Source organism: Trematomus bernacchii, unplaced genomic scaffold, assembly GCF_902827165.1.
Source record: "Trematomus bernacchii unplaced genomic scaffold, fTreBer1.1, whole genome shotgun sequence".
NCBI classification, from domain to species: domain Eukaryota; kingdom Metazoa; phylum Chordata; class Actinopteri; order Perciformes; family Nototheniidae; genus Trematomus; species Trematomus bernacchii.
Window position 1 is genome coordinate 709,281 of NW_022987549.1, and position 12,631 is coordinate 721,911.

Here is a 12,631-nt window from a genome sequence, read left to right on the forward strand (position 1 = left end):
CAAGAGCAGGGGAAATCCGCCGACTTTCTTGCTCACGAGAAAGTATGCAGAGTAGAACCCCCTGGGCTAAGCAGAGGGTCTACTGGCTCGATTGCCTCCTTGGGCAGAAGGACGGACAACCCTTGGGCTAGAGCTAGGACCTCTGCCGGATCGCTGACGACTGTCATTTTGGCCCGGCCGAAGTCTAGGGGCCGGAACTGCGGTTTGTACCCCTGGGTTAAGGTGAGAACCACCCAAGGGCCGGAAGTACAGACAGCCCAGTAGCTGAGCTGCTGCTGGGGGGAGGCCAGTAAGGCTCTGAGGCACGAGGCCGCCTAGAAGGCCGGCAGCCGGGGGCACAATGGATGAGTGGGCCGCTGGGACCTGCGCAGACCACCACTGTAAGCTGGTGGCTGAGTGCGGCTGCTAGAGGGTCCCCTGGGCCTGCTGGGAGTGGGCACAGGCCTATAAAGACCCGAGAGCTGCTGCCTGGTCTGCCTAGCTTGGGCAGCACGCTCCAGTGCCTACAGGGCAGCTGCCCCAAACAGCTCCCCTGGCTCGACTGGCACACTACGGAGGACATGTCTCCGACAGTGGTGACTAAGCAGGCCAAACCTGGCGATGAGTCTGCACCATAAGGACATGACTTGTCCCAATTCCCTAGCATTAGGGCAAAGGCTTGCAGTGATGCATCACTGAGGCCCAGCAAAGAAGGCTCAGCTGGAGCCTGCTGCAGAGAGGTAGAGACAGCCAGTATCAGATGGGAGAGGGAGTTCCCGTGCCGCTCTGTCGTAGGCCTTACAGAGCAGCTCGTTTGTGACCCTGCACTGAGGCCAAGGGCACCTGGCATCCGGGGCCAGAATCGGGGAGGCGATGGCAGGCTCAATGGATGGCAAGCGACCCAGCCCCACCCTCACCGGATCCTGCATGGCAGCAGAGTGGGAGAGGGCCCTGGTGTCTCTCTAGCATGCATGGAGCTCCCTCAGGTACTCCTCTAAAGGAAGAACAGTGGGAGTGAAAGGGGCAGGGTTATGCCTGAAGAAGGCGCTAGCCTGGGTTCGGCCTGCGGAACCTGAAGCTGCAAGCGTACCAGGGCCGCACGAATAATGGCCGCCATGGAGCCGTCCTCCGTGCCCTGCAAAGAGCTCTGAGCAGAGGAGTGGGAAGCCTCTTCGGGGGTGAGCGGGGCCCCCGCCCCCCCCTTTCAAGAAGAGGTTCAGCCGGAGCCGCTAGCGACATGGCATCCTCAAGCAGAGGTGTGGCAACCGAAGGCGGCCCTGGCTGAAGGGCCAACAGGAGCGGCTTTGTCTGCTCCATGATGGCAGCTAACCGATCCACCTTAGGGGACAGCCCACATGAATGAGCCATTCTGTGGGTAGCCAGATGCAGCGTAGCCGGGAGCGGGTGCGGGAACACAGCCTGGACCAGCTACCTGTTTAACGGAAAGAGTAGAGCGGTGCTGCTACTCGCCGAACACAAAGAGGGATGTAATTACACCCACGTTACCGGCAGAGGGAGCGGGAGCGAGAGCACTGCCTTCACCTAGCTGGATTAACGAACAAGGCAGTTTAGCGTCTACCAGGAGCGGGGGCGAGAACGCTGCCTTCACTGGTTAAGTTCGAGACGAATGCCAGATGCAGCGTAACCGGGAGCGGGTGCGGGGACACAGACTTCACCAGCTACCTGCTGAACAGAAAGAGTAGAGCAATGCTCCTACTCGCCGAACACAGAGAGCGATGTAACTACACCCACGTTACCAGCAGAGGGAGCAGGAGCGAGAGCACTGCCTTCACCTAGCTGAGTAAACGAAGCACGGAGCTACCGGCAGAGGGAGCGGGAGCGAGAGCACTGCCTTCACCTAGCTGGATTAAATAAAGAAGTTCAACAGGACAGCTTAGCCGGGCGGCTCATGCTAGAATCAAGTACACGTCTACCAGGAGCGGGGGCGAGAACACTGCCTTCACTGGTTTAGTCAGAGACAAATGCCAGATGCAGCGTAACCGGGAGCGGGTGCGGGAACACAGCCTTCACCGGCTACCTGCTGAACGGAAAGAGTAGAGCAATGCTCCTACTCGCCGAACACAGAGAGGGATGTGAATGACCTACACCCACGTTACTAGCAGAGGGAGCGGGAGCGAGAGCACAGCCTACACCTAGCTAGATTAAACGAAGAAGCTTAACGGGGCAGCTTAGCCAGGCAGCTGCTGCTAAGAATCAAGCCGCATGCAGAACACGCCAGATGTTAGCCAAGCGGCCGCTGCTAATAATCAGAGCGATACGTTACAGGGCAACGTTACCGGGAGCGGGAGCGAGAGCACTGCCTTCACCAGCTGAGTTAAATAATGAAGCTAAACAGTCCATGCAAGGCGTTAGTCAAGCGGCTGCTGCTAACAATCAAGCGAAATCAAGTCAAAAAACACAAATGTTTAAGACCAGATAACTAGCTTCCAAAGAAGAGAACAGCACAGAGCTGTAGTTACAGTAGTAACTATGGACAGTACTTACACGGCCTAGAACTGTAGTTACAGTAGTAACTATGGCCAGTACTTACGCGGCTTAGAACCGTAGTTACAGTAGTAACTATGGCCAGTATTTACACGGCGTAGAACCGTAGTTACAGTAGTAACTATGGCCAATACTTAAACGGCTTAGAACTGTAGTTACAGTAGTAACTATGGCAAAAGTAACCGTGGCCGGTGAATGGGCACACATCCGGAGCACACAGCACACACAGTGAAGATTGTTCTCCGCATCTACCCATCCTAGTGCTAGGAGACTAGCACTAGGAGCGGTAAATACAACAATATAGCGCTACTGCAGTCGCTGAGATAAATAATGAAGCTTAACAGTACATGCAAGGTGTTAGCCAAGCCGCTGCTGCTAACAATCCAGCAAGACCAAGTCAAAACCCAATGTTAAGACCAGATAATCAGCTTCTAAGGAATAGCACAGCCCGCAAGAACCATAGGCCATGGTTACAGCAGTAACCATGCCGTAGTTGCATGGCCTAGGACCGTAGTTACAGTAGTAACTCTTGCCAGAACTTACCTTACTCTCTGCACCTAACAAAAAACAGGCAAAATATGGCACTGTGGGCTTTCCATACTAATTAAATGAGAGACGCAGCTAAAGCTGGAAACTCAAATGCTAAAGATAGCTCGGGCACAACGCCACAAGCAGAACTTTCAAAAGAGCATCATAAGGGCAACTTTATGGGAGAGGAAGCGAGAACACTGTCGTCACCAGAAAGTAGCCAGACAATAACAAGACAGCAATCAGGACAACTTAGCTGGGAGAGGGTGCGGGAACACAGCCATCACCACAAGTTGACACGAAGCTGTCCGTCGAGGCTCTGCACGGCGCACAGCCGGCCACAGCTCCTGGAGGACACGTTAACAACCCGTAGCTCCGACTATCAGTCGCGAAGCTGCACACGGCCAGCTGTATGCAGAGAAATCCCTCAGGTCAAACGTACAAACCTGAACGCTGTAGGCTGCAAGAATGCAGCCACGGTACTCTCGCGCAGCGAGAAGATGAAAGGAACAGATCCTCTGACGACACCGGCTGTTATAGCCGGTGTCACGTGGGTCACAGGTGACTTTGTTGTTATTGGTACTCGAGCTGCGCATGCGCGCGATGGATATATCCAGTGCTAAAGCACCGCCTCTGGCGGTCAGTAGGGACAAAATAGAACTCTGAAATGTTTTGTAGAGCCGCCATTTGCTCGCATTAGCATTATTAGCATTAGCATTCGCCCAGCGCACAAACGCAGAGAGACTAACTTATGGCAACACAAAATAAAGCATGGGAGCGGTGGAGATGAGGAGGTGTCGGCGTTCTGGTTTTGTAGTTGTAGTCATTTGTTTTGGGCATGTCATTTTCGAGCCTGAAACATGAAAAACAGGCTTGGTGCTTAACAGGTTAAAACCTGAGCCTGTTTTTCAGGTCTCAGGCTCGAAAATGACATTCCCAGAACAAATGACCATATCTTCCCTTCTAAAAGGGTTAAATTAATAATCTTTTTTCTCAAAGTAATGATAAACCTGTGAGTTGGATGTAGAAAAGTCAGAATCAATATAGATGTTTTTTATTTTAAAGAAAATTCAGTTTTTACATAGTAAAAAACTGTAAATTATAGTGTCCGTCCAAAAATTATTTTTTTACTTATAGTGAAAACTACCCTTGGATGATGGGTTAGTAGACTAAAAGCTTTAGGAATCCAAAGTACAACATATAATAAGTACCCTGTATCAAGATTGATGCAAAACAAGTGACATTTTACCTTTTTAGAGAGATTTAGCAAAAATAAACCACTTCTGGGGTCATTTGGGTGGATTTTTCATATCTCTGGCCCCCCTTGCTCGATTTTGATGGTTGACACCTCTTTCTGACCGTTAGAGCCAATAGAATCGAAGGGGGAGTCCCCCACACACACACGTTGTGAAGAGAAAAGGTGGGGGCTTCGCGCATGTAATTTTCAATCAGAGTGAACCTATCTCTAGCTTTGACATCTGGAAACGGAAAAGCAGTTTTAATGCTTATGGATTATCAGAAATCATTTCAAAGGGACACAGACACATTAGATTAACCTATGGATTAACTTCAGCAGCGTTTTTATCGTTTTAATGCCATTGAAGACCACTTTGGAGAGACTACAGAGCCAAGGTAAAAATGTTAGCATTTTTAGCTACCTAGCGTCACCTGTTTTGATGTCCGTTTTTGCTTATAACGTCGCAAATACGTATAATTCAGTGGTAATGTCGGTGTCAATCGATTCTGTGTCACCTCACGATGTGAATCGATGTGTTGGATGTGGTGAAAAGATAAATAATAAGGTTTTGTGAGTGATTTTCGGTGCAGTAAGGTGTTAGCATTTTTCGCTCGTTGCTAATTCAGAGGCTCAGTGTTAGCATTGTGGGTTTTCTTTTAAAAAAAAAAAAAAAAGATCAGTTAGATGAGTTTCTTCCCGTTACATGGATATAAAACATTCATAGTTTTATTAAATGAACATGCCCTCAGACACTGTTTCCTGCAAGATGTTGCGGCAGTGCCCCGGGGTCTCTCGGGCTTAACAGGTTAATTATTAGATCGGTCACAACATTTGCAGAAACATGCAGGAACCAGCAGATGGCAGCAGAACCAAACAGTTGTTGGGGGGGGGGGGGTTCTCTGTGAACTGCTTTTACTGCACACACCTCCGGTGCCGATTCTAGAGTCGGTGGGGGCCCTAGGCAAACATTCACTGGGGGCCCCTCGAATCAGCTTTTCATCACCACGCACAGCCGACAGCATGCTTAAAGGGGACCTATCATGCAAAATGCTAATGTTAGCATGCTTAAAGGTTAAACTAACATGTTCCAAATGGCTAACAATAGCATTTAATTTAAGTAAAGGTGAAAAAGCAGGGACTCACATGGCTGTAGACTGTTGTTTATTGAATATATTACATCATCATTACATTTTCATTATAGTAACAAAGGGTGAATGATTCACAACAAAATATTAAAACACAATAACAACAGTAAGTGGTGTAACATCACAATGCCTAACATACAGTACACTTCAAATCCTGTCAAATCTACTTGAGGATATGTTAAAAAAAAAACATTTTAATATTGACCTTAAATATGCATGAAGAGGCAGCACATAATATGTGTTCTAACTTTAAATCTAATACATTTAACAGAATAGTAATATTTTAACATTTGAGGGAAATTCAAGCCAAATCTGAGTTAAATCAAGCATATACAATATTGTTGTTGTGCTTTATGTTGATCTCTATCTATGCATATATCCCTTTAAATAATTATGATAGGAAACACAATCTAACATGGTCAACATATTCCTTTTATATTTCAGCAGCAGGACCCTTCTTCAGAAATCTGAACACGACTCCTTTGATTTGAGGCAGACCCAGGCCATAAACGATAGGGTTATTGAGGGGGGGAATGATCAGATACGCTAAAGACAAAATAGCTGTGATGCTTGGATTCAGTTGATCAGCCTCAAATCGAGTCAGAGACACCTCACAGAATAGAGAGATGGAGTAGGTCAAAAAGGAGACAATGTGAGGCAGGCAGGTTTGTAACGCCTTTCCTCTGAATTCAGACGAGCTCCTCCTGCAGACCAGCAGAATCCGTAGATATGTGTACAGGACGAAGAACATGGGGATGAAGATGATGGTCACCGTGAGAAACTGACCAGTTATGTTGTTTGGAGTGGTGTCCACACAGGAGAGCTGCACCACAGGCCAGTTAGAGCAGAAAATCCTGTTCAGTTTATTTCCACACAGCGGTAATTTAACAGTAAGATAGACACAGAAGCCAATAGTAAACACTGGGTAGAAAACAGCAACAAGCACAAGAACCTGCACCCATTTGAAGGTCATTTTACTGTGATAGTGTAAGGGCTGACAGATAGCAATGAATCTGTCGTAGGCCATGATGGTGAGGATGGTCTGCTCACAGGAAGCATAGGTGTAAATAACATACATCTGAATAAAGCATAATGGACGTGAGACCAAATGAGAGTCAGAGACGATGTCCTGCAGGAACCTGGGGAAGAATCCAGCTGAGCCAAACAGAGAGTTTACACACAGACAGCTGATGAAAATATACATGGGCTGATGCAGAGACTTCTCCAGGAACACTGCCTGAATAATGGCCATGTTAGCAGAGACTATAGTCACATAGATGAACAGACACAAGATGAAGAACAGGTATCTGAGGGGCCCAAAGTCTGCAAACAGAGTCAACTGAAAGTAGGGAGGGTTCAGGCTGCTGTTGCTCGTCATGTCTGCACCAAAGAGAGGAACAATACAGGAACTGTAAATGAGATGATGTTAGCTACATTTCAGATATTAATACAAAATCAGCCTGCATGCAATCTCCAACAGTTGTATGTGACCATGTTAAATATAACATCTGGGAAAATCTCACCTCCACATACAGTAGTTCACAGACTTATTCAGGCTCTCTATATCTGCGAAGAAAGGGGGAATAGAAATGCACAATAAGGGAAATGTTCAAAGGAAAATGTCGTAATTCAACACCGACAGTAATAAAAAAACACAATAAGCGTGCGTGCATGTGAATTGCAACTTTCCTAACACTTGTACTTGACAATATTGAATTTAACTTCAGATAGCTGGAGAAGAGAAGCACACACATGAAGGGCAGGAACAAAGTCTCATAAACTACATGAACCACCAAGATGGTAATTCGCATTGATTTAAACATTATTTCACACTCCTACACATTGCCTCCTTCATGTTTGCAAGTTGGCCTAAACAGAGAACACATTCATAGACAGAACAAGAGTTATAGAAAGGAGATGCAAGACTTAAGGAAAGGTCACAAGCAGACAATAATCAATATAATCTAATTTGAAGTAAGTCAAATATAAGTGATAATATATTCTTTCCTTATGTTAAATACATATATGTGCTCAAATACTTGCATGCAGAAGCAGTATACACATGTATACAGTATGATTATCTACCTGTGTCAAGGTACTAACAATAAAAGAACATATGTTACTCAATATTAATATATTAATATGAATACAAAATCAGCCTGCATGCATGCATGTGAATTGTAAAATCTCCTAGGGTTGTACGTGACAATATTGTGCTGGGAATATCTCACCTCCACATACACTACATGCAGCAAAGATCTGGCATGTCTCAGTTATTCAAACAGGAGTTCACAGACTTACTCACTTTCTATATCTGGATAAAAAGGAGGGAATATAAATGCAACATGTCCTAATTCAACACATACAATACTAAAAACCACAATAACCTGCATGCATGTGAATGGCAAACGCTCACAGTTGGACCTGACAATAGTAAATATAAATTCCAAGTAACTGAAGAAGTGATGTACACAAAATAAGACCTTCTCATAAACTACATGCACCACAATCCTGGCATTTCTCTGTTATTTAAACAGTATTTCACTCACATTTAAAATGTTTGTGTTTGCACCTAAAGCAAAAAGAGAGATGCATTCAAAGATCAACCGGTAAAGGAAAGGAGAGGAAGACCTGAAAAAAAGGCTAAACTTGCCCTAGCCAGCATATAGTATCATCACATTGAAGGGTAATGTAAGTGAGAATAATCCATAGCATATACACTATGTTAATCAATGCTTGCAAAAGCTTGCATAAGAATAACAGATTCAATGAATTCAACACTCTCAGTACATCAGCACATATAAATACACACATACAGAATAATTATTGACTTACTGATTCCATGCGTGAAAGTGTGCTGTAGGAACATTCACATATCTTATACTTGTGTTCAGATCAGCACGATAACCTTGAAAGCATTCAATAGTCAGTAGTGTGTTTTACAATAGTTAGACAACTGAAACAACCATCAACAATTACGTTTAAGATTCAACGTGGGTACTAACAATAAAACAACGTATGTAACTCAGCATGTTAGTGAGAGCTTTGACATGATGAGAGGAAGCCTCCCCCCCTGTAATGATCCACTCTGAAGAAGCTGGACACTTTAGGTCTGTCTGCTGCTAGGATGCAAACGTTGCATCATGTTACTGAGGTGTGGTGTGTGTGTGTGTGGTGTGTGTGTGTGTGTGTGTGTGTGTGTGTGTGTGTGTGTGTGTGTGTGTGTGTGTGTGTGTGTGTGTGTGTGTGTGGTGTGTGTGTGTGTGTGTGTGTGTGTGTGTGTGTGTGTGTGTGTGTGTGTGTGTGTGTGTGTGTGTGTGTGTGCCCACTAATGACCCTCATTACATCAGCTTCTGTGGACACTGCTGTCATCTGAAAACATTGCATCATATTACTTAGACACACACACACACACACACACACACACACACACACACACACACACACACACACAGTGTACATCACTTTAGGTCATTTCTGATAACGATGTCACCACATCTTGACCTCTTTGACCTTAGAGTGTAAACGTGAAGGCTCTTTATTACTCATTTTGATGATATGTCAACTCATTTGGTTGGTTTATCATCATTAACTCACACACATGTTATCGTGGAAAGGTCAACTTGAAGTTTTAGGGATGTTTGAGATGACCACACTTGGAAATGCTGTGCTGTGTTACAGACTAACTTCAATACAAAACTGCTCCCACGGTGATCATCTGTACCAAACAGGAAGTGGACCCTTTTAAAGCTCAGAGCTTTTCCTTTCTGACCAAGCTCTGATTTGAATGAAACTACCAAACCAGAGGCATATAGAAAACTCTGCCTCGTGTTCCTCCTGTCTTTGGAACACCTTCTGGTCTCTTTAAGGGCCACAAATACATCGTTTCTCTATGTTTACCAAAAGCTCAGGAACATTCAAGAAGATATTCTGCAGATTCATTGACCATTTTTAATCTAGGGGGAGACTCTCATTACATCAGCATCTGTGGACACTGCTGTCATCTGAATACATTGCATCATGTTACTGAGAGGCACACACACACACACACTTCTAATAACTTTGTCCCTGTATGTTGTATAATTGTTGTTTATCGTCATTAAATAACTGTTGTCACAAACACAACACACACTCACCTGAGCTGCTGAGTAGCTGAGGTGATTATCTCAGTAATTGGTCCGAGGCGCTCAACAAAAAAGCTTTCTCCTTAGTCCTCTGAGGAGAGAAACTTTGGCCTGTTAGCAAACACATTAACAACAACTTTATAAGATCATTTAATATAAGAAATGGTTATATAATATACAGAGTAATACAAAATAATATGATGTAACACGTTATAATAATTCACATAAATAATAATAAAGTGGGACTTAATGATGTTTTCTGTAATCCACTCAAATATCCAAAATCCATATTAAGGATTACGTTTTACTGTCTTTGTCTGACACACACACACACACACACACACACACACACACACGCACACGCACACATTACATCACTTTAAGTAAACAAACTCCTCAAAAGTTAGCATTACATAACTCTTCATGAACATATTTAAACATGACATGTCAGAAAACTTGTAATGTAAAAGATAACTGTGTTAATGTCCGTAATGAAGGGGGGGGGGGGGTTTGATGGTGATATCTGTTAGTTTATTGTTTACCCTATTCTGTCTTAGGTGCCTTACAAATAATGGACGTCCACTCTCGGGAGCGTCGGAGTTGTGCGGTCACCCTAAGTGACGGACCTAAAGTATCCGGGATTCAGGCACCTTCCCTGGCTTGTACATTTTTGGTGATGCGCCCTGGAGGTATCAGACTATTTTAAACAACTTTTCCCCGCCTTTCAAACACTTATTCCGGGGTTTTAGTCAGTCATTTTGCACGATATCATTTAACATTGAGGCTCTCCTGAAAATGCACATATTCTGTGCATTTTCAGGAGAGCGTCTATGTTAAATGATATCGTGCAAAATGACTGACTAAAACTCTCTTCCAGACATTTAAAAATACTTTCCCCGACCATTTAAACATTATTTCTGGCTTGTAAAGTGCAGTTATGCGCCCTGGAGGTATTATACTATTTCAAACAACTTTTCCCCGCCTTTCAAACACTTATTCCTGGGTACAAGTGTTATCTTTCCCCCCCTGGGTGTGTGTGAGACAAGTGAACTGAGTCAGCCTGCCAACAAGCAGCAGTCTGCTGTCATTTGAAACATGTTCACCCACTTTTCAACACACTTTTACCCACATTTTGAGCACTATTTCCTGGGTTGAAAAGACATGTGCTGTAGCCTGGTTCTCTCCCAGTACTGGTTACTAGTTAATGCCACTATCACCACCACATTTAAACCAGATGAACTGGTAGTTATCCGGGGTGCTGCAGAGTCATTTTCAGGCTCCTCTCCACAATTGTCCCCCTAAAATGATTTTAAATCATTATTTTTGCATTTAAATGCATTTATTCTATCATTTATATGGTTCCCCAACACAATGCACATAGTCTGGAGCTCACTGGGGCCCTGCATATAATTTAATCAGGCGTTTTAACACTTTTTCCCATGAAAATGATTTTTAATCACTATCATGGGGCTATGAAAATCAAATTCCGGGTAATGCAGAGCACAATTGCACCTTTTACTATTTAAATGTATTTGTATTATATATTTTTGGGCTAGAAAGGTGACCTCTCTGGGTGATTTAGTCAGTTTATGGAGCTTAGCCCACAAATCCTGGATGATCCAGGCCGAATGTGGGTGCTCATAGGCGGCCTGCCAGGCGCCCCCACCCGTGGAAAGCAAAATAAAGTGAAGAAAACGGTTAATTATTTCTTAAAATAATCAAAAATGAAGTTTTGAAAAATTGTCAAAAAAATGACAGAGTGCCAACGGGAGAAGGGGCCAACTGTTTGGCGCTTCGAGCGGTTTTTTCCCCTTCTCTGATGGTTGGTGCAACGGAGAAGGGGAAAAGGTCCCTGGGCTTCATTTCCCCTACCCTGTGAAAAAGATTCATCCATACTTTTCAGACTACCGTCTGCACGAAATCGGAAACCCAGTTTTTGGGTGCACTCAGAAAAAAAACGGCTGTTGCAAATCATGGAAGAATGTATCCGCTCACCAAGCACTCTGAGTGGGCTTTATTTTGTGCCTCAAGACCCCCCCAGCCTGGTTCTCCAAATACTTTAAGTTCGACATGGAGGAATGCAAGGGCACTTTGCAGGTGACTCTACCCGATTTTGAAGCACTATTTTGGGGCATAATTTTTACATTTTCACCCTATTCCCTGGTTCTCCAAATACTTTAAGTTTGACATTTTGACCCATGGAGAAATGCAAAGGCACTTTGCAGGTGACTCTACCCGATTTTGAAGCACTATTTTGGGGCATAATTTTTACATTTTGACCCCTTTGCCTGGTTCTCACAAAAGTTGAGTTTGATGATTTTGCCCATGGAGGAATGTCACGGGAGTCGACAGGGGACTCCTGCGGGGTCATGAGGCACTATTTTGGGGTACAATTTTCCCATTTTGACCCCTTTTCCTGGTTCTCACAAAAGTTGAGTCCGATGATTTTGCTCATGGAGGAATGTCACAGGAGTCGACAGGGGACTCCTGCTGGCTCATGAGGCACTATTTTGGGACACAATTTTTTCATTTTGACCCCTTTTGCCTGGTTCTCACAAAAGTTGAGTTTGATTATTGTGACCCTGGAGGAATGCAAGGGCAGTCGACAGGGGACTCTACCCGCATTTGAGGCACTATTTTGGGATACATTTTCTCAATTTAAACACGGACTGGTGATGGCTTGGACCCTTCTAGTGACCCTGGAGGATATGACCGAGAGATGACAGACTCTCTTGCAGGGTCATGAGGCACTATTTTGGGGTACAATTTTTACATTTTCACCCTATTCCCTGGTTCTCCAAATACTTTAAGTTTGACATTTTGACCCATGGAGGAATGCAAAGACACTTTGCAGGTGACTCTACCCGATTTTGAAGCACAATTTTGGGGCATAATTTTTACATTTTGACCCCTTTGCCTGGTTCTCACAAAAGTTGAGTTTGATTATTGTGACCCTGGAGGAATGCAAGGGCAGTCGACAGGGGACTCTACCCGCATTTGAGGCACTATTTTGGGATGCATTTTCTCAATTTAAACATGGACTGGTGATGGCTTGGACCCTTCTAGTGACCCTGGAGGATATGACCGAGAGATGACAGACTCTCTTGCGGGGT

The 12,631-nt window shown here is 44.5% G+C and overlaps 1 protein-coding gene across 1 annotated transcript; it reads right to left on the reverse strand.

Annotated features, from left to right (window-relative positions):
- Positions 1-5,827: 5,827 nt before the first annotated feature.
- LOC117476975 (olfactory receptor 51L1-like) lies at positions 5,828-6,772 on the reverse strand. Its single transcript, XM_034123661.1, has one exon. The coding sequence runs from the start codon at positions 6,770-6,772 to the stop codon at positions 5,828-5,830; it is 945 nt and encodes a 314-aa protein (XP_033979552.1).
- Between the last annotated feature and the right edge of the window lie 5,859 nt (positions 6,773-12,631).

Bases quoted from the DNA above. Each gene is read 5' to 3' on its own strand.
- LOC117476975 (XM_034123661.1), bottom strand. From the start codon at position 6,772: ATGACGAGCAACAGCAGCCTGAACCCTCCCTACTTTCAGTTGACTCTG.